Source organism: Anolis sagrei, chromosome 2 (assembly GCF_037176765.1).
Source record: "Anolis sagrei isolate rAnoSag1 chromosome 2, rAnoSag1.mat, whole genome shotgun sequence".
Classification (NCBI taxonomy): Eukaryota; Metazoa; Chordata; class Lepidosauria; order Squamata; family Dactyloidae; genus Anolis; species Anolis sagrei.
Genome location: NC_090022.1, coordinates 170,152,607 through 170,172,989, shown reverse-complemented (window position 1 = coordinate 170,172,989; position 20,383 = coordinate 170,152,607). Strand labels below are relative to the sequence as shown.

Here is a 20,383-nt window from a genome sequence, read left to right as displayed (position 1 = left end):
ATCCTCTCCTGCACAACAACACAATTACAATATACTAAATAACAACAAAGCAAAAAACCCAAATCTATGGAAGTCCTGTCTTCTCTCTCCTATTCTTGCAGGTGCCAGTCAGGGTCTCTCAATGGTCAGGTTCCTTCACTCTTAAGCGTCCCTCGCCGGTCAGGGTCCCTCGGTGGTCAAGCTCCCTTGAGGTTAATGTCCCTCGATGGTCAGGGTCCCTCGGTGGTCACTGTCCCTCGGATCCTCCGTCCAGAGTGGCCCTGCAAGAACGGCAGGGCAGCGTCAGTGGGGAGCGCTGCCCCCCCTCCTCTTCCTCCTCCGTGGCCCCAGCAGCCAGGCCTCCGTCCAGGTGAGTCCAGGTGAGGAATGGCCTGGACAGATGGGGGCTGCGACCCTGTGACTCTCCCCTGACCCCTACCCTCCTGACCCCTCTGATGGGGACAGAGGGAGGGATGATGGAGGTGTTGGGGGGGGGCAGGAGGAGGGAGGCATGGCAGAGCCTGGAGGGGAGGGGGAGGGGAGGAGGGGCAGGACCCCTGGGTGGGCAAGAGGGAGGGAGGCGCCCTTGTGGGGATGCCACCTTGGGGACGAGGAGGCGGTCGTGGCATCCCAGGCCGAGAGGGAGGGGTTGGGGGGGGCAGAAGTCAAAAGAGGCGGAGCCCAGCCCAAGTGGAGGAAGGAAGGTCCAGGGAGCAGGTGGTGGTCCCTCCCCTCCAGGCCCCCAAATCCCCCACAGAACAGAACAGAGCACAACGTTGAGCAATATTCGAGAAGACAAAACCCCGAAAGGAACAAAAATTAGAAATAAAATTTTAAAATAGGAGCTCTTGCTGATGGTCTTATTTGCCCAATTGAAGACTTTGTGGAAAATATCTGAAAAAGGATCTAACAATGTTTATTTGGCAAGGAAAGAGAGCGAGGATTAAATTTATGAACTTAACGGATGAAAAGAACAGAAGAGGCTTAGGACTCCCTGGTGTAAAATTATATTATGAAGCATGTGTATTAGTTTGGAGAAAGGATTGGACAACTCTCCAAAAAGCAAGAATACTGACACTAGAGGGATTCGACCTCAGGCAAGGCTGGCACGCACACCTGTGGCGTGATAAGAAGAAAGAGGAGGAAAACTTCACCAACCACTTTGTTAGACCATACATTAATACAAAGGGAACTTCTGTATCAAAGCTCCCTTGTGGATCTCCCCGCTAGAGGCAGGCCAAAGAAGAGAAACAGGAGGTGAGGTATGGCCCACCGCATAGTGCTGGAAATGGGAATCAGAACAAGGCACCTTCTTCCACATGTGGTGGAATTGCAAAAAAAAACAAAAATAAAATTCTGGAAAGCAATTCACGCCACCATTCAGAAGATATTACAGGAATAAATTAAGATTAGGTTGTTGTAGGTTTTTTGGGGCCATATGTCCATGTTTTAGATGCATTCTCTCATGACGTTTCGCCTGCATCTATGGCAAGCATCCTCAGAGGTGATAGATGCAGGCGAAACGTCAGGAGAGAATGCCTCTAGAACATGGCCATATAGCCCGAAAAAACCTACAACAACCCAGTGATTCCGGCCATGAAAGCCTTCGACAAGAAATTAAACTTAAATTGGAACACTTTTTATTGGGAATTACAGATGAAAAATTAGAGACGAATAAAGATGTCTTCTTTAACTATCTAATTTTCCCCAGCCCTTGCCTTCCCTCACTCCTTCTCCCCATTTCCCCACACCTCACGCAGTTCCCCCACCACATCCCTAACTTCCCTCCCTTTCTTCCCTGTTTTACCTAATTGGGAAATTTCCATAAAAATTAATGTTAAAAATGAAACAAGAGAGGGGCCAGAGGGGCCCAGGCAGTCTTCCTGCTCTGCTCTGTTCCCAGGGCCCCTGGTGGCAATGGGGCCCAGAGCGGGGGCGGGGCTTCTGCAGGGGGCGGGGCTTCCCTGGGCCAGGGCTGGGCAGACTCCCACCTCCTGGACGCTACTTCCCTTTGGGGCTGCGGCACAGCTGGAGCGCAGGTCTTCCTGTTGGGCGCGCACGCGGGGGATCGTGGTGTTCCTGCAAAGGGCAGAGAAAGCAGGGCTTGGGTCTCCTTCCATGGGGGCCTCTCTTAGGGCCTGCACTGAAGGAGACCCCAAGGCGGACCCTCCTCAGCTGTTCTTTCTGCCCTGCGACTCCAACTGCCTGGGTCTCTCTGTGTGCTTGGAGTCTCTACGCTCTGGAACTGATCAGACTAACACTGTTGTTTTGTTTTCCTTCCATCCCAAAGCTCTCTACAAACCTCCCTCCCTTCTTCCCTTTCTCCCTCCCGCCTTCTTGCCTTCTCTCTCTTTTCCACCCCTTCTTCCCTCCCTCCCTGTCATCTTCCTTCCTTCCACCTCCCTCACTTCCTCTCTCAGCCCTCCCTCCCCTACCACCCTTCTTCTTTTCTCTCCTACCCTCCCCTCCTTCTCCCCCTCTATTCCTCTTTCAACCCTTCTTACCTACTCCCTCCCTTCCATCTTCCATCCCTTCCTCCTTCCCTCCTCCCTCTATCCTTCCTTGCTTTGTCTTTTCCCTCTCTCCCTCCATTTCCTCCCTCCTTTCTCCTGCCTCTCATCTTCCTCACTCCCACCTATCTTCCTCCTTTCTATTTCTCCTTTCCTCGCTCAGTCCTCCTTCTCCCCTCCCATCTTCCATCCCTCCCTCCCTCTCTCCTCCCTCACTTCTTCCTTTCACTTCTTCCTTTCCCTTCCTCCCTTCCTCTCTCAGTTCTCCCATCTTCCACCCCTTCCTTCTTCCCTCCTCCCTTCCTCCCTCTATCCTCCCTTGCTTTCTCTTTTCCCTTCCTCCATTTCTTCCCTCCCTCCCTCCCTCTCATCTTCCTCCCTCCCTCCCACCCTCACTTCCTGCTTTCCCTTTCTACAGTCCTCCCTCAGTCCTTCTTCCCCATCATCCATCCCTTCCTCCTTCCCTCCCTCCCTTTGTCCCTCCCTCCCTCCCCTCCCTTCCTTCTTCTTTTCCCTCCCTCCCTCCCTTCTCCCCCTCTATACCTCCTTCAAGCCTTCTTGCCTACTCCCTCCTTCCCATCTTCCATCCCTTCCTCCTTTACCTCCTTCCTCCCTCCCTCCCTCTATCCTCCTTTGCTTTCTCTTTTCCCTCACTCCTTCCTTTCGTCCTCTTCTCTCTTTTCTCCCTCCCTCCCTCTCATCTTCCTTCCTCCCACCTCCCTCACTTGCTGCTTTCCCTTTCTACATTCCTCTCTGTCTTTCCCCTTCCTCCTTCCCTCTCTCCCTTTGTCCCTCCCTCCATCCCTTTCCTCCCTCACTGCTTCATTTCCCTTCCTCCCTTCCTCTCTGTTCTCCCTTCCTTCCCATCTTCCATCCCTTCCTCCTTTCCCTCCTTCCTCCCTTCGTCCCTCCCTCCCTCGCTCTCTCTTCACTTCCTTTCTCTTTTTCTTCCCTCTTTCCTTTCCTCCTCCCTCCCTCCATTTCTTCTTCCTTACTTTCCTCTCTCTATCCTTTCTTTCCTCCTCCTTCTTTTCCTCCCTCTTTTCTCCCTCCCTCCCTCTCATCTTCCTGACTCCCACCTCCCTCACTTCCTCCTTTCCCTTTCTCCCTTCCTTTCTCAGTCCTCCTTCCCCCCTCCCATCTTCCTCTCAGTTCTCCCTTCCCTCCCATCTTCCATCCCTTCCTCCTTTCCCTCCTTCGTCCCTCCTTCACTCTCTCTTCACTTCCTTTCTCTTTTCCCTCCCTCTTCCCTTTCTTCCTCTCTCCCCCATTTCTTCCTCCCTCCTTTCCTCCCTCTATCCTTTCTTCCTCCTCCCTCTTTTTCTCCTTCCCTCCCCCCTCCCTCCCTCTTTCTTTCCTCCTCCCTCCCTCCCTCCCTCCCTCCCTTCCTTACCTGTCCATCAGGTGGGTGGGTCCTTGGCGTACTCTGGGGGGTACCTCTGTCGCCTGCTGGCCGCCACCAAGCGCCGAAGAGCAGCTTGCAGTCCGTGCCGGGAGTGGAGGGCGGAGGTCCTGGCGAGGATGGCCTTGGTCTCCCAGCCAACTCGCCTGACTTCAGGGTCATGGTCGGCAAGGAGGAAGATCAGCCCTGGAAGGGAGAGAGGGAGGGAGGGAGGAGACAAGGTGAGGGAGGGCACACGGACTCCCCAGGGAGCCTCTCCCCCCAGGCCCAGGCCCTCTCAGGCCCCACTTACAGGCCTCGAAGGTGCAGACGTTACTCTGGGTCGCGATGCTGCCGATCTTGTGAAGCAGGTGACCTGGAAGGGAAGGCAGGCAGCAAAGAAGAGAGGGATGATCTCCTTGAGCAAAGAGTGCCCTGGAGTTCCCCAGGAGGGGCTCCAATGTTCTGCAATGAGGGTAGGGGGTCCCTCTGGGGAAAAGGCCCCTCCTGCTGCCCCAACGGCTGACCTGGAAGCCAGGGGTGGGCACGAAGGGGGCCAAGACCCTCCCGGTCCCTTACCCAGCAACATGGCTGCCACCTTCTTTGCTGATGGATGTTGGCTCTTAAAGAAAGGCAGGAAGCCATACACCTTCTCCTCCAACTCCCACCTGGAGCTGCAGTGCTGGATCTGGAGGAGAGAGCGGGGTCAAAAGAGGCCAGGCAGAAGGGCCCTTGACTGCCAGGCCTTAGGGCGACCACTCACCAGGCGCTTGCAGATCTTGTGCAGCAGCTCCTGCAGGCTGAAGGTGTCCCGCGCCAGAACGCTCTCCTCCAGGTGCCATCCGAGGACCTGCGCCGCCTCCCGGAGGGTCTCCCTCGCAGTCTTCCAAGAGGAGAAGGAAGAGGGAAGCTGAGCCAGGCTCCCTTGGAGGGCAAGGGCCCCCTCCCTCCTCCCTGAGCCCCATGGCCTTGTGGGGCCAGAGCTGGGCTTCCCTCCTACCTTGGCAACCTCCTCATCCTCATCTTCCACGTGCACCAGCACCGCCAGGAGGCCATGGATGGTCTGGCGCTCCTGATTGGGATCTTCTGGGCGCCAGAGAAGATGCTTGAAGCATTCCAGGGCTGCCTTCCGGATCTTGGCCGCCTCCTAAAAGGGGGAGTGAAAAGAAAGCCATCTTTCCCCCGTTTCCTTCCCTGAAGGCCCTTCTCAGGGCATGGGGAGAGGGAAAAGCCAGCTCCCTCCCTCCCTCCCTCCCCAAGGAGGAGGCCCAGGGGCCAAGACTCACGTGGTGGAAGAGAAGGCGGTAGACGGCAGCCAGGTGAACCTTCGCGGGGCCCCGGTCTTCTTCCTGAAGCAAGGGCTCCAGCCGGCCAGCCAGGTCCAGGAACTCCAAGGTGACGTTGTGGTGGGGGGATTGCAGCCCCGCAGTGACCCCGACCAGGAGCTCCTTAAGGCCCATGGTCTGCAAAGAGAGAGGAAGGAGGGCCAAGTCAAAGCGCAGCCCTGCGTAAGATGTACCCTGCAGAGGATGCCGGACCACAGGCCTCCCCCCTTCTTTGAGGAAGGAACCTTCCAGGATCTTCTTGCTACGACCTCAAGAGCAAGGCCTGCTGCGCGGAGCCTGGGCTGCGCTTGACTTACCTCCCTGTAGGTCTTGCAGAGCAGGAGAAGGCCCTGCCTGCTCTGATGTTGGACAGCCAGGCTGCGATGTTGGAGCCAGGCTGTGAGCAGCGTCCAGGTCTTCTCCGGGGAGTGAGGGCGCTGGCCGATGTGCAGTAACTGAAAGAGAAGAGGAGAAGCATGAGGGGCTAGAGCCAGGAAGGGAAGCACTGCCTCTCCTCGCCTCGCCAGCCCTAAGGCCCTTTCCAACCCCAAAACCCAGGCCGACCAACCCTCCTCACCTGAATATAGAAGGCCACCACGCCGGCTGAATGCTCCAGCGGCACTTCTTCCTCCCAGGTGGAACTCAGGTGCCGGAGAAGGGAAGAAGAGGACTTGAGGAGGCTCCTGCAAGACCAAAGAGACCCCCTGAGGAAACCCAGCCAGAGAGAACAAGCCGGGCCTCCTCCCTGAACCTCCTCCAGCCCTTGCTCCTTACTGCAATTGGAGGGCCATCCCCTCGGGGCAGACGCTGGGATCTTCGAACATCTTTTCGGAGGTCTCGTTGTGGGACACCCAGGCCACCCTCTTCACTAGCACGGAGACGATCTTCGCCAATTCTCTGCAGAAGAAAAAGGAAAGAAAAAGGCTTACTTCCCAGTGGAGGGTCTGAGTCCCCCATCAGGCCCCCCAAAAGGGTTGGGAGTCCCGCTGACCCTTCCTCCCCACCCTCTCCTTACCCTGGAGGAACGTAGCCACTGCTCCGGTTCCTGCTGGGTGCCTCCAACCCAGGCCTTGTGACCTCGATGAAGTTGGTCACCAAGGCGAGCAGAAGCTCCAGGAACCACCCCTCCAGGCGACAGCTCTCCTTGATGTGCTTCACGATCCCGCCGATGGCCCGCGTCGCTCTTGCCTGTGGAGAGAAAGGAGGAGGTTTGAACCTCAACAGAAGGAGGGCTCCTGGTCAAGGCTGGGAAAGAGGGGGTCCCATTCTCCTTCCCCTTACCGTGGCCGCATCCCCAGCAGGGCCGCCCTGTTCCTCGCCCTCCTGGGCCAGCCAAGGGCCCTCCTTCACCTTGGCCAGGAACAGGTCCAGCGCCGCCTCCAGGCAACAATACTGTGAATTTAGTACAGCGCATACTAATTCACCACAAGGCCTGTGAATGAAGAGAGGGAAGAGGGAGCCATGGTCAGGGCCAGCCTTGTCTCCGACCCCATGGGGAGACCGCTAGGGCCCCATCGGGACAGGGATGGGGCACCCCCAGGCCCAGCTCTCTTACCTCCCATTGGACTCCAGAAAGTGGTCCGTGGCCATCTTGAGGTGTTTGCGGGCCACGTAGTCCACTGCTTGCATGGCCTCTGCAGAGGAGGGACTGCAGACAAGCATGCAAAGCCGATGCAGATGTTCTTTCGCCTGAAAGCAAAGAAAGGAGGGAAGAAACAATGGCACCCGGCAGCCATGGAAAGGCCCCTGGGGCCAAAAGTGGAGGGAGAGAGTTGACAGGTGAAGTGTGTAGAATGCCTGCTGAGGGTAACTGGGCATTGGGCTCCCAACATACCTTTCCAGTGGCCAGAGAGACCACCAGGTGACGAACGGGAGCCGAGAAGAGCAGCCTACCTGAAGGCCGGATTTCTCTGGGACGAACCTGTCATCCGGAAGGTCTCTGCAGGAGGCCCCTCTTCATCTCCTGAAGAAGGCATTGGGCGATGCCTCTTGGGTGGTGGTCCCAGGCCTGGCCGGGGGGAACTCTGGGCCTTACCTGCTCTGGGTCCAGGGAGGACCACCTCCGAGGGTGAAGGGCCATGTCTACGGCTTCCTCGTGGCTCAGGGAACTGGAAGAGAGAGAGGCACAAGGAGGTGAGGCCTGGCAGGGCAGGGACGGAGGACAAGGAGCAGGGCTGTGGTTATCCCTCCCGGGCAATAGCAACGCACCTGCTCGAACTGGGGGGAGGGTCCCACACCTCATCCTCTATGCTGGCGATGTCTGCCAGCGTTGCCTCGTCGGCGTCCTGCAAAAGACAATTGGGCAGAGGAGTGAAAAAGGGGCCAAAAGAGAAGGAATGGGAAGGCAGCCCAGGGGAGGAGGACTAGAGTGGGAGGAAGGAGGTGAAAGGAGGGGCAGGGAGAGGAAAAGAGGTGGGGGTAGAGAGGAAGGCACCCACCCCTCTTTTACCGTCCCCTTCCCTTCCTTACCATCTTCTGAGTGAGCTCGTTGACACTGCAAGGAGAGAGAGACAAGAATGCAAGGTCAGAAGAAGTCCTCCCCTCTCTTCTCTCTGGTGGAGCCCCCCAAGCCCCCATGGAATAAGAGTGCAGGCTGAGGCCCCCTTGGCCTCAATTGGGAGAGGGAGGGAGGAGACCTCTGCCTGCCATGTTCCCCTGAAACTGGGAAGGAGGTACCTCTCTGTATTGAGGTCCAGGGCCACCCACTCCGGCAGGAACAACTCAGAAGGGATCCCAACTTCCTTTGAGCCCTGTTGAGGGGGAAGAAGGGGGAAGAAGAGGGAAGTTCGTGCTGTGCCTTTTGCCACACCCTCCCTCACTCTTTCCCAGGTGAATTCGTACTGCTAATCCTGGAGAGGGTTGGACTGCAACCCCCAGATCTCCTCCCCAATGACCACGCTGCCTGGGGCTGATGGGACTTAGAGTTGCCAGATTCCCACCGCAAGGGAGGCCTCTTCAGCCAAGGGCCACCTTGAACTCAAGGGGTCTTGGGGTGGCCCTGATCCAGCTCCCTCTTTCCAGCCCCCCTCTTTCACTCACCAAGTCTTTGGGTAGTTTGTTCTGCGGCGGAGTTGGGCTCTTCTCCGAGAGGAAGCTGCTAGAAGGGCAAGGGACAGAAGAAGAGCTCAGCTTGGGATCCCCTCCATTCTCCCAAGGTCCCCAAGGCCAGCCCCACCCCAAGGACCTTCCAGACCCTGGGAGGAAGGCAATGTTCTGGGAGGCCCCAAACCCCCAGGCCGCAGCCTGCCCTACCCTCCCCCCACCCCCAAATCATGGGCAGGAGGTACCTGTCTGCTCTCTCGGAGGACGTCAGGCTCCCCCTCTGCACTTCCAGGCTGCTGTCCTCCCAGGGCAGCTCCTCTCTCCCCAGAAACTGTAGGGAAAGGAAGGGAAACTCAAGGCTCCAACAAAGAAGGGCTTCTCCTTCCGCTACAACCTCTCTCCCTCCAGTCATGTTTGGACTGCCACCCCCAGCATTCCTCTCAGTTGACCACACTGTCAGAGGCTGCTGGGATTTACAGTCCAACGACACATGAGGGCTGTAGGATCTCCTCCGCTCTTCAGCAGAGGCCCACCTGGGAACCAAAGCGGAATCGCCCTCCTTTCTTGGATGCTGACCGCTGCCTTGGCCCAGCTTCTGTGAGGGACAGGGAATGAACGGGATGGAGGAAGCCAAGGGGAAAGGACGGCTTTCTTGCTCCAGAGGTCACCAGGGGACACTCAACCCACCACTCATCTCCTGTCCCTAAAGCTCTGTCTCCCTCTGAAGGCGGGCATCTCTTCTGCTTTGGTCAGACCCTGCCTGGAATGGGACTGTGTCCAGTTCTGGGCACCAACGGTCAGACCACACAGGGACAAACTAGACTGTGTTTAGAGAAGAGTGACCAAAAGGGTGAAAGGTCTGAGAACTATGACTCCCTTTGAGGACTGGTTGAGGGAGCCGGGAATATTTGCATTGGAAAAGAGAAGGCGGAGAGGGAATATGAGGGCCATGTTTTAATATTTGGAAGGGTGTCCCATGGGGGGGGGGGGGAGCTTGATTCCTGTGTCTACAGCTGCTGATAGAGAGTAGATTCACACATTCATAGAAGATATCCCCACAGGCCATGTAGTCCAGCCCAGTTCTGCCATTCAGTAGAAGGAAGCCCTACTGGACTCCCAGGCAGGAAAAGCCCTCTATCAAACAGCATTTTCTGTCAGGAATTTCTTCCTCATGTTTAGACAGAATCTCTTTTCCTGCAGTTGGAAACCATTGCTCCTTGAGGCCCTTGTCTCTGGAGCAGCGGAAAACAAGCTTCCCTCTTCTCAATGGGACATCTGTTCTGATATTCAAACCTGGCTCTCATGCCCCTCTCGGCCTTCTTTTCTCCAAGCTAAACACACTCTGCTCCCTGAGCTGCTCCTCATAGGAATGCGTGTCATTCAGTTCCTTAGCAAGCTTCTTAAGCAACCAATGTCCAATTGGCAAATTGCAAGCCCAGAGTTTTCCGGCCCATGGAAATGATCTGCCAGGAATGGGAAACCTAGAGTTTTTGTTTTATTGTTCTACCCCACCAACTGGCCAGACCACCAAGTTTGAAGGATTGATCCCAACATTCACCTGAGAGTCAATCCAAGCTAATTCTCCATGATTTGAGAAGCTGATGGATTTCACCCCACAGGGGACACAAGGCGGCTTACAAAATCCGGCAAGACTTTAATGCCGTAACACACACTTTACAATAAAAGAAATATAACCAACATAACCAAGGCTGGAATTAAACATGAACAACCTTAGATATGCAGATGATACCACTTTGAGGGCTGAAAGGGAGGAGGAGCTAAGGAGCCTTCTAACCAAGGTGAAAGAAGAAAGGGCAAAAGCTGGGTTGCAGTTAAGCATAAAAAAAACGAGATGATGGCAACCAGACTGATTGATAACTGGCAAATAGAAGGAGAAAACCTGGAGGCCGTGACAGACTTTGTATTTCTAGGTGTGAAGATGACTGTAGACACAGACTGCAGCCAGGAAATCAGAAGACGCTTCCTTCTTGGGAAGAGAGCAAGGACCAATCTCGATAAAATAGTGAAGAGTAGAGACATAACACTGGCAATGAATGGTCGCATAGTTAAAGCAATGGTATTCCCCGTGGTAACTTATGGATGCAAGAGCTGGACCATAAGGAAGGCTGAGTGAAGGAAGATAGACGCTTTTCAACTGTGGAGTTAGAGGAAAATTCTGAGAGTGCCTTAAACCGCAAGAAGATCCAAGCAGTCCATACTTCAGGTATGAATGCCCAGCTGCTCACTGGAGGGAAAGATATTAGAGGCAAAGATGAAGTCCTTTGGCCACATCATGAGAAGACAGGAAAGCTTGGAGAAGAGAATGCTGCTGGGGAAAATGGAAGGAAAAAGGAAGAGGGGCCGACAAAGGGCAAGATGGATGGATGGTATCCTTGAAGTGACTGGCTTGACCTTGAAGGAGCTCAGGGTGGCCATGGCCAACAGGGAGCTCTGGCCTGGGCTGGTCCATGAGAGCACCAAGAGTCGGAAGCAACTGAACAAATACACAACAACAAAAACCATAACACATACCCTATCATACTAAAAACACACGAGACAATGAAACAGATTAAAACATTCAACATATTCAAAGCTTAAAGTGCTGAGTCGTGAGTTTATACTGAGTAATTAGTCCATAGTCATGGCCAAAACTGTTGAACTCGAATTACGTATTGGCCTATTCTCTGAACGCCTGCGCACAAAGCCAGGTCCTTAGTTTTACCTGAAGACCAGGAGGGATGGGGCCTGCCTGATGTCACTAGGGAGGGAGTTCCACAACCGAGGGGCCATCACTGAGAAGGAAGGCCCTGTCTCATGTCCCCACCAATCATGCTTGCGAAGGGGGTGGGACCGAGAGCAGGACCTCCCCAGCAGATCTCAAAACTCTAGTTGGCTCATAAAGGAAGATAACTTCGAACAGGAAGTTGGACTAGAACCGTTTCTAGTAAATTACTAGAAATTTTGGACATCTGCGCCCAATCCCACAGTTTATCCCTCCAATTTTTGATGCTTTTTTTCCCCCCTTTCCAATCTTTGACAATCGTTATACATGCAGCACCGAAGCTGTAATGACAAATTTCTCTTTCCAGGCACATCCCTGGATTTTTTAAAACTTGGTTGTGGAACATTATATTTGTTACCTTGATCATTTTTTCCAATAAGCCTGCACCAATTCACAAGACCATCACACATGGAAGAAGGTCCCTTTCTTTATTTTATACCTCCAACAGAATCCTGATTGGAAATTATCTATTTTGGTGAGGAGAGCTGTGGTTGCATAACACCTCTTCCTCTATCACGGGCACGACTTGTGGCAACGAGGGAGAGAGCCTTCTCCGTTGTGGCCCCCCGGATATGGAACTCGCTACCTGGTGAGATTAGGCAAGCCCCCACCCTGGTAACCTTTAAGAAAGCTCTAAAGACTTGGCTTTTTCTGATGTGCCTTTGGAGAGTGACCATATATTCCAGTCCTGTTGTTTCACCTACACTGCTTCCCTCATATTGCACTTTCCCCCACCTTATTGAAAGTCTAATTCCACTGTTCAGTCCCCTATGAGCTCCTCCCCCACAAATGTACCTTTCCATTGCTATCTCATCCAGTGTTTTATCATTTTATGTCGTGCATTTGGCCCGCCCACTGTGTTTTATTTTCCACTATGTTATTTTGTACTGTTTATTTTACTTGATTGGTTTATTTATTTTATTGTGATGTTATTTTGTTGTTTATATTTTATGTTGCTGTAATGTATCGCTGGGATTGGCCTCATTTAAGCTGCTCTGAGTCCCCTTCGGGGAGACGGTGGCGCTGTAGAAATAAAGATTATTATTATTATTATTATTATTATTACTATTATTACTGCATAACACCTATAGAACACTTTATATCAATTGTCTGTAACTGAAGCCACCACTCTGAATTTGAAACCTTTATTCCACAGGTATTCCAAATGATCAAGATCTATGTTACTCCCCAGATGTTTTGCCCATGAAATCATGGAGGATTTTACTTAGTTGTCTTCCAGGTTATAACATAGGATGTATAACATAGGACAAATCTCCCCTTATGAACCGGCTAGGACCTTAAGATGATTTGGGAGGCCCTGTTCTCGATCCTGCCTGCGTCACAAATACGTTTGGCGAGGACGAGAGACAGGGCCTTCTCAGTGGTGGCCCCTTGGCTATGGAATGCCCTTCCTAGGGACATTAGATCGGCACCCTCCCTTTTAAGATTCCGGAAAAAAGGTTAAGACTTGGCTGTTTGAGCAAGTGTTTGAAAATGCAGTGTGACAGACATATGGAGATTGGACAACGTTTTTAATTAAGAGACGTAAATTATTTATATTTTACTAGCTGTCCCCTGCCACACGTTGCTGTGGCCCAGTCTGTTGATCTGGAAAATAAAGTAATGAGAAAGTGTTGGTTTCTAATATATGTAATTTCTTTCTGCTTATGGGTAAACAGTATTTCTTTCTGTTTCTTTGTGAGTGTTGATGTGGAAAGTGTTTAGTTTGCGCACCCTGTAACATGCAACATATCATTGTTCTTCTTTAAGGGTCCCTTTCAAATCTATGATACTATATCTGTGTGTGTGTGAATCATATCTATCTATCTATCTATCTATCTATCTATCTATCTATCTATCTCTATGGCTGGATGGCTCTTTGTCAGAAGGACTTTGATTATGTTTTCTTGCCCTGGTGAAGGGAGTAAGACTAGATGGCCTTAAGTATTTTCTGCTTGTCATGGGGGTTCAGTGTGGGAAGACTGCCCCAATTCTGTCATTCGTGGGGTTCAGAATGCTCTTTGATTGTAGATGAACTATGAATCCCAGTGACTACAACTTCCAAATGTCAAGGTCTATTTCCCCCAAACTCCATCTGTGTTCATATTTGGGCATATTGAGTGCTTGTGCCAAGTTTGGTCCAGATCCATCATTGTTTGAGTCCACAGTGCTCTCTGGATATAGGTGAACTACAACTCCCAAACTCAAGGTCAATGCCCACCAAACCCTTCTAGTGTTTTCTGTTGGCTATGGGAGTTCTGTGTGCCAAGTTTGGTTCAATTCCATCATTGATGTAGTTCAGAATGCTCTTTGATAATAGGTGAACTATAAACCCCAGCAACTACAACTCCCAAATGACAAAATCATAATTTTTTGAGTGATGGTCACTCCTTGTGTTGTGAGATGTTTTGTTACCAAATTTGGTGTGATTTCGTTCATTGGTTCTTTTGTTTTTAAGGTATTCATTATGCACAGAGCATTTATATAGATATAGATTGATCTTGTAATGGTTTTATATTATATGTTAATGTTTTTAAATGTTTTGTGGTGTTGTTGGGCATTGAATTGTTGCCTCTGTAAACCTCCCTGAGTCGCCTGTGGGCTGAGAAGGGCGGTATACAAATAGAATAAACAAACAAACAAACAAACAAATGAATTTGTACAATTTTGGCTATTAAACCAAGTAAAAAAGGAAACACAATTAGAGCCCTGGCAGACCGTGCAAAAAGAGTCTGCGAAGCCCACCTCCTCCAAGGTGAACTGAACCACCTCAACTGGGCTTTTCAGACCAATGGAGACTCCACCACAGACATCAGAAGAGCTGCTAGACCGAGAACAAGGCATGAGAGTCAAGACAGAGATCCACTCAGAAGAAAAGTGTTCTTGCCATACATCAAGGGAACTACCGACTGCACAGGGAAGCTGATGAGAAAGCACAACCTTCAAACTATCGACAGACTCACGAAGAGAATCCAACAAATGCTCCGTTCGGTGGTGGAAGGAAAAAATGTATTGAAACCAAAGCAATGTAAAGTAAAGATAAATGTATTACAAATAGTTGTTAACAATACAATAAAGATTTTTTTTAAAAAAACGACTCACTGTGACTCTTATACCTATTATACCTGATTTTCTTCATATGGACCTTTCATTGCTTCCTCCCCGAATACCATTGGATCGCTAGGCCATTTGAACAGAGTCTAATAGTTTTTCTTTCCAGTCCTTTATTAGTAGTTCCTTTTCTCCCAAGATTTTGCTATTGTTAATCTAGCACAGCGTTTCTCAACATGGAGGTCAGGACCCCTCGGAGGGGTCGCGAGGGAGTGTCAGAGGGGTCACTAAAGACCATCGGAAAACACGGTATTTTCTGTTGGTCATGGGAGTTCTGTGTGGGAAATTTGTCCAATTCTGTCATTGGCAGGGTTCAGAATGCTCTTTGTTTGTAGGTAAACTATAAATCCCAACAACCACAACTCCCAAATGTCAAGGTCTATTTTCCTCAAACTCCACCAGCATTCACATTTGGGTATATTGAGTATTTGTGCCACGTTTGGTCCAGATCCATCTACAGTGTTCTCTGGATGTAGGTGAACTACAACTCCAAAACTCAAGGTCAATACCCACCAAAGCCTTCCAGTATTTTTTGTTGGTCAAGGGTGTTATATGTGCCAAGTCTGGTTCAATTCCATCATTGCTGGAGTTCAAAATGCTCTTTGCTTGTAGATGAACTATAAATCCCAGCAACTACAACTCCCAAATGACAAAATCAACCCCACCCCCACCCCAAACCCAGCAGTATTCAAATTTGGACATATTGGTGGTGTTTGTGTCAAGTTTGATCCAGTGAATGAAAATACATCCTGCATATCCGGTATTTACATTACTATTCATAACAGTAGCAAAATTACCGGGCGTCCCCTGGGCAACATCCTTGCAGACAGCCAATTCTCTCACACCAGAAGCAACTTGCAGTTTCTCAAGTTGCTTCTGACATGATTTTTTTTAAAGTAGCAATGAAAATAATGTTATGGTTGAGGAACTGTATTAAAGGGTCACGGCATTCGGAAGGTTGAGTAACACTACTCTTGTTGTTGTTCATTCGTTCAGTCGCTTCCGACTCTTCGTGATCTCCTGGACACTGTTCTAGCAGCAACAAATCTATATTGACATACTTCTTCATCTCCTTTGCTAATTATCTCTCTAAATCGCCCTAAAAGACACTCTTCTGGGCCTTTCTTAACCTTATTAGTCATAATTTTGCTTGTTTCTTTAATCACATTTTCCCAAAGATCTTGTACCATCTTACAAGTTCACCAAATATGGGAAGAGCGCTTTTCTGCGTCTTGCACCTCCAACATTCCCTTTGGTGAAATTGATCTATTTTGGCCCATTCATCTCTGTGGTTATAAAACAGGTGATGGAGGTGGAGGATGAGGAGAAAGAGTTGTCCTCCCTGTCCCTGGGGCAGAGGCCCAGAAGAAGGGGAGTGTGCTGGCCTGAAGCAGATGAGCCTCGTGGCAGTGGAGGACAAGGCGCAAGCCAGGAAAAGGCTCTGCCCCGGACTGGGGCTAATGGGCACAACTTCCTGGGCATGGCCGTGGACCAGACAAGCTGCCGAGTGTGAAACACTCCCACCTCCCTGCAACAACCCCCCTGGTTTTGTTCCTTGACAAAAGTGAAGGAAAAGTTGATAAAGAGAAGACCTGGTTATGGCTCACAAATGGAACCCTGAAGGAGATAGAAGACCTGATTTCTAAAAGGTTCCTGAGAGGGAGAGGCCTCCTTCCTTACCTTCGACGCTGGCCTCACTTCAATGATGTGCGACGGTAGAGAGGGCTCCTCCGCGCAGGTTCCTTGTGGCTCCTCCACGCAGGTTCCTTGTGGCTCCTCCACGCAGGTTCCTTGTGGCTCCTCCGCGCAGGTTCCTTGTGGCTCCTCCGCGCAGGTTCCTTGTGGCTCCTCCACGCAGGTTCCTTGTGGCTCCTCAGCGCAGGTTCCTTGTGGCTCGGGAGGTCTGGAAAGGGGCAATAGAAGGCCACACAGCATGAGAGACTGGGGCATCCCACCCCCTGGATGGGGCCAAGGGTCCTGCAGCCCCCCTGGCTCCCTCCTTCCCTCCAATGGATGGTCCTGGAGGCACATGGGGCCCCATGAGGGCATCCCTCTTCTCCACTCCAAGGGACTTAGCAAGAGATTGACCCCTGGAACTGGCTGCCACTGGGAGGGAGGGAGAGCTCTGGCAAGGCAACTAGGGGTCTGCCTGAGGATTGAGTGGCGGGAGTTTGGGATTGAGAGGAGGAGAGGGATTTACATGTGGCTGGTGACTGGCTGGCCCTTTCCACGCTCACCAATCCGCACCCACATGCAAATTCCCTCTGCATAGAAACCTCTCCATCCTACGGGCCCCTCTCGCTACTTCCTCCGCCAGCCAATCAGCACCCACAGGCCCGTAGCCAGGATTTCGTTTCGGGGGGGGGCTGAATTTTTTTTCAGGGGGGGTTTCGGGGGGGCTGAGTTTCGGGGGGGGGGGCTGAGTCTGAGTGAAAGAGGGTCTAGCCTAGCAAACCTTTTGTATCATTACCCCAATACCCCCATGCACATGGGATATATTGAGTATGGTGATCAGATCATGATATGAATAAACATAACAGTTTAAAAAATGCACCAATAAGGCCTTTTCGCGAACCACCATGAAAATTTCGGGGGGGGCTGAAGCCCCCCGAGCCCCTCCCCTGGCTACATGCCTGAGCACCCATATGCAAATTCCCTCTCTCTCACCCCTGCATAATGTCTGCCTCCCTGAGGCCCCTCCCTCCTGCCCTTCCACAGCTAAGCCCCGCCCACAAACATTTTCCCCTACGGCCTAGACTAGTGCCTGCTCCCAGTCTGTTGCATGGAACCCTATTGTTCCACAAAAGCACCCTTAGGGGTTCCATGGAAAATCTTAAAAATCAAATTTGAACAGGATTTTAAAATCAATTCAAACAGGTCTACATATTAGATTGTCTCTAATGAGAAGGAAGAGTCTGGTTTTAGCCCTGGCTACAGGACAGAGAGGGCTTTGGTTGCCTTGGGAGATGATGTACGCAGAGAACTAGACAGGGGAGTGTGTCCCTGGTGGTTCTCTTGGACCTCTTAGCGGCCTTCAGTGCCATCGACCATGGTATCCTTCTGGTTCCCCTGGCTGGGATGGGACTCGGGGGCACTGTTTTACAGTGACACCGGTCTTTCCTGGAAGGACGGACCCAGAAGGTGGCACTAGGGGATGCCTGATTGACCCTATGGCCATTGGGGGGTCCTGCATCATCCGGAGTTTTGGAGTTCAGTGCGATCTGTACACAGATGACACCCAACGCTACTGCTCATTTCAACCGAAGGCGAAGGATGCCACTCAGACCCTGAACCAGTGCAGCTGTAATGGACTGGATGAGGACAAACAAATTGAAATTGAAACCAAACAGTATCAATCGTAAGGCAGATTAAGGTATAGGAGGCAACCTGTGTTAGATGGGGATACACTCCCCTGGAAACATCAGGTCTGCACTATGGGGGTCTTTCTGAACTTCTCACTACGCCTGGAAGCCTAGGTGTCGGTGGTGGCCATGTGCCGTTACACCCAGACGCTTTGTAAACCAAACTCTGATGTGCTGTTCCTATGTCTGATTGAACTGCTGGGGCTTTCTGGAGAAAATTGAGATAATAAAAAATGGAGTCCACTGCGAGGTCTAAACATCAAAAAGGGGATATTTATTTCAATAGTTGCTCTCAATAGTTGTTCCCAATAGTCAATACAATTATTCTCTCAATAGTAAATTAAACCTATCTCACTATACTTAACTCAATACTCCTCCATTCAATAGACCTCAATTATTCTTATCTCAATAGTTGTTAATTTAGCTTATCTAACTATATTATCCCAATTGTACTTATCTTAATTCTCAATTGCTCAATAGCTGATCTCAATAGCCAGTAGTTTTTGCGGTGGTTTTTTCTGGGCTCCCCTATTTGGCCCTCAGCATATCCAAAAGGCTTCTTTGGAACTGAACAGGGTAGGGAAATTCTTAAAAGGAAAACTCTCCCCAGGAAAAAGGGCGGGCTCTAAGAGCTGCACCCTAAGCCAATCACTGCAAAGGGTTTGCAGGCTGGGTCCCCTTTTTCCCGCCTTTGGCTGCAACTCTAGGACTTGCAAGCTGCAGAAACTTCTAAAGGAAAGGGCAAAGGCAGCCGAATCAAGCAACGAACAAAGGTAATAGTCCCAGTCTCATGGGAGACGGAACAGGCCAGGAGGGCCTTTGCACAATTAAAACTTATGTGCCAGCTGCACCTGTACCTTGAGAAGCCAGACTTGGCCATGGTGATCCACGCCTTAGTTACATCCCACCTAGACTACTGTGACAGGTTCTATGTGGGGCTGCCCCTGAAGAGTGCCCGGAAACCCAATTAGTCCAAAGAGCTGCAGCCCAGGGAGCACACAACTCCTCTGCTACAGCACCTGCACTGGCAGCCAATTTCTTTCCAAGCCTGATTTAAGGTGCTAGTTTTAACCTTTACATCCCTAAATGGTTGAGGTCCAACTTACTTATCTGCCCACACCTCCTCATACCAACCAGTTCGCTCTTTAAGATCTTCAGGGGAAGCTCTACTCTCACTTCCACCAAAGTCGCAAATGTGGCTGACAGCAATGAGGGAGAGTGCATTCTCGGTGGCCTTCCCGAGCCAGTGGAACAGCCTCCCGAAAGAAATTAAAACAGTGCCCTCCTTTCTTCTTTTAAGAACCAATTAAAAACTTTCCTGTTTAGACAGACTTTTGGTGAAGGAAATTAATCTGGAGTGACGGAAAACGCCATCACGTTACTGACTGGAGTAGAGTGCAATACCGTGTTTTGTATAGATGCTTGTAAGGACTTCATTGCATTAAGGTAATTAAACGGGTGAAAAGATTCAGCTGAGTAGAGCTCCCCTTTCCTATAAAATGGGAGAACTGTTTACCCTCACCACACTACCATGCAACTCAGTATGTATCCGCATTCTTTGAGTTAATTTCTCATCACATTACAGTTCTGGGCTTATTTTCAAGGCTTTTTTTTAAATTGTTTTGGCAAAGACCTACTTTCTCGGTGAGGAAAAGGTAATGGCGGTGACGGAACTTTTACTAACCGCCCAGTCTTCTGTGTGCCCGGGAGGGAGTCTCCCACAACTTCCCTGCCCACATTTTAAACTGGGAGCAACAAATGCCACTACATTACAGGAAAGGTCAAACTTCCCAATGATTCAAAAAAATCAATTTCCTCACCAGACCTCAACAGACCTCACTACCTCTGAGGATGCTTGCCATAGATGCAGGCGAAACGTCAAGAGAAAATGCCTCTAGAACATGGCCATATAGCCCCAAAAAACCTACAACAACCTAATTTCCTCACCACCTCCTGACATGTTGAAAAAGACTGCTGGCCCCCACACTTAAAAACTACACAAAGATTGCTCTCTCCTAAACTTGAGGCCAAATGAATGTGGTGGGATCAGGGGCTTCCTGAATTTTAAGTGGAATTTAGTCTATGTGATGAAGTGGTTAGATGTTTTTATTTATATTTTTAACATGACTGAGCTTTGGAGAGCTTCTGTTCAACCATTTCAAAGCTCCCTGCTTGAGCGGTGATGGCATGATCATCAGCACAGTTGAAACTCTCTGTCCCTTCTTACACAAATTATCAGCAGTGGTTGATCATTTGTGTAAATGTTGAACATTGATGGAGCAAGCACGCTCCCTTGAGGCAGACTGTTCTTCTGTTTTCACCATCTACTTCTCTGGCCCTGAAATTCAACAAAAAAAGCTCCTGTTTTGTAGCAGATTTCCTATGAAGCGGGTTAGGCGATAGTCCTTTGTGATATTATGATTTTTCCTCAGGAGAAGGAGATTATTTACATAGGCTGCTGACAGGTCTATGAAGACAGCTCCTGTAATCTGCTGCTTTTCAAAGCCGTCTTCTATGTGCTGAGTCAGGTTCAACACTTGTGATGTGTAGCTTTTGCCTTTCCTGAAGCCAGCTTGCTGTGGGATCAGAAATGGGTCTACTTTTTCCACGATTCTATGCAGAATAAGTCTCTACAGAACTTTGTAAAGATGGCACAGCAAAGAGATTGGTCTATAGCTTTTTGGATCGTTGCGGTCTTTGCCTGGTTTCAAGATGGCCATGACTCTTGTTTTCCTCCAGATTTTGGGGATCTGACAGGATGCAATGCAGTTGTTCATCGGCTTTAGCAGCCAGCACCTTGCTTTTGAGCCAAAGTTCTTAATTTGTTTCATCCCTAGATCTTCCAGGCCAGCTGCTTTGCCATTTTTGCATCTATTGAAGGCCATGTCCAA

At 50.5% G+C, this 20,383-nt stretch overlaps 2 protein-coding genes across 2 annotated transcripts in view; both read right to left on the bottom strand.

The window, feature by feature from the left end:
• Positions 1 to 1,441: 1,441 nt before the first annotated feature.
• Positions 1,442 to 6,824, bottom strand: LOC137096200 (uncharacterized). The gene is made up of 13 exons (XM_067464835.1): positions 6,751 to 6,824; positions 6,477 to 6,627; positions 6,211 to 6,383; positions 5,970 to 6,092; positions 5,773 to 5,878; positions 5,513 to 5,650; positions 5,157 to 5,333; positions 4,871 to 5,017; positions 4,634 to 4,753; positions 4,450 to 4,558; positions 4,184 to 4,246; positions 3,883 to 4,077; positions 1,442 to 2,058 (listed from the first exon to the last, which is right to left on the bottom strand). Exons 1-12 carry the CDS (start codon positions 6,822 to 6,824, stop codon positions 3,890 to 3,892), a joined length of 1,569 nt encoding a protein of 522 aa, XP_067320936.1. The 3' UTR covers positions 1,442 to 2,058; positions 3,883 to 3,889.
• The window catches only part of LOC132765492 (proteoglycan 4-like), a 26,093-nt gene continuing 12,465 nt past the window's right edge, over positions 6,756 to 20,383 (bottom strand). Inside the window, exons 3-9 of the mRNA XM_067464098.1 lie at positions 15,811 to 16,033; positions 8,483 to 8,568; positions 8,235 to 8,292; positions 7,872 to 7,945; positions 7,665 to 7,689; positions 7,404 to 7,480; positions 6,756 to 7,303 (exon numbers count right to left, since the gene is read on the bottom strand). Coding sequence (XP_067320199.1) covers positions 7,120 to 7,303; positions 7,404 to 7,480; positions 7,665 to 7,689; positions 7,872 to 7,945; positions 8,235 to 8,292; positions 8,483 to 8,568; positions 15,811 to 16,033 — 727 coding nt within the window. The 3' untranslated portion in view covers positions 6,756 to 7,119. The remainder of the gene's footprint in view (positions 7,304 to 7,403; positions 7,481 to 7,664; positions 7,690 to 7,871; positions 7,946 to 8,234; positions 8,293 to 8,482; positions 8,569 to 15,810; positions 16,034 to 20,383) is intronic.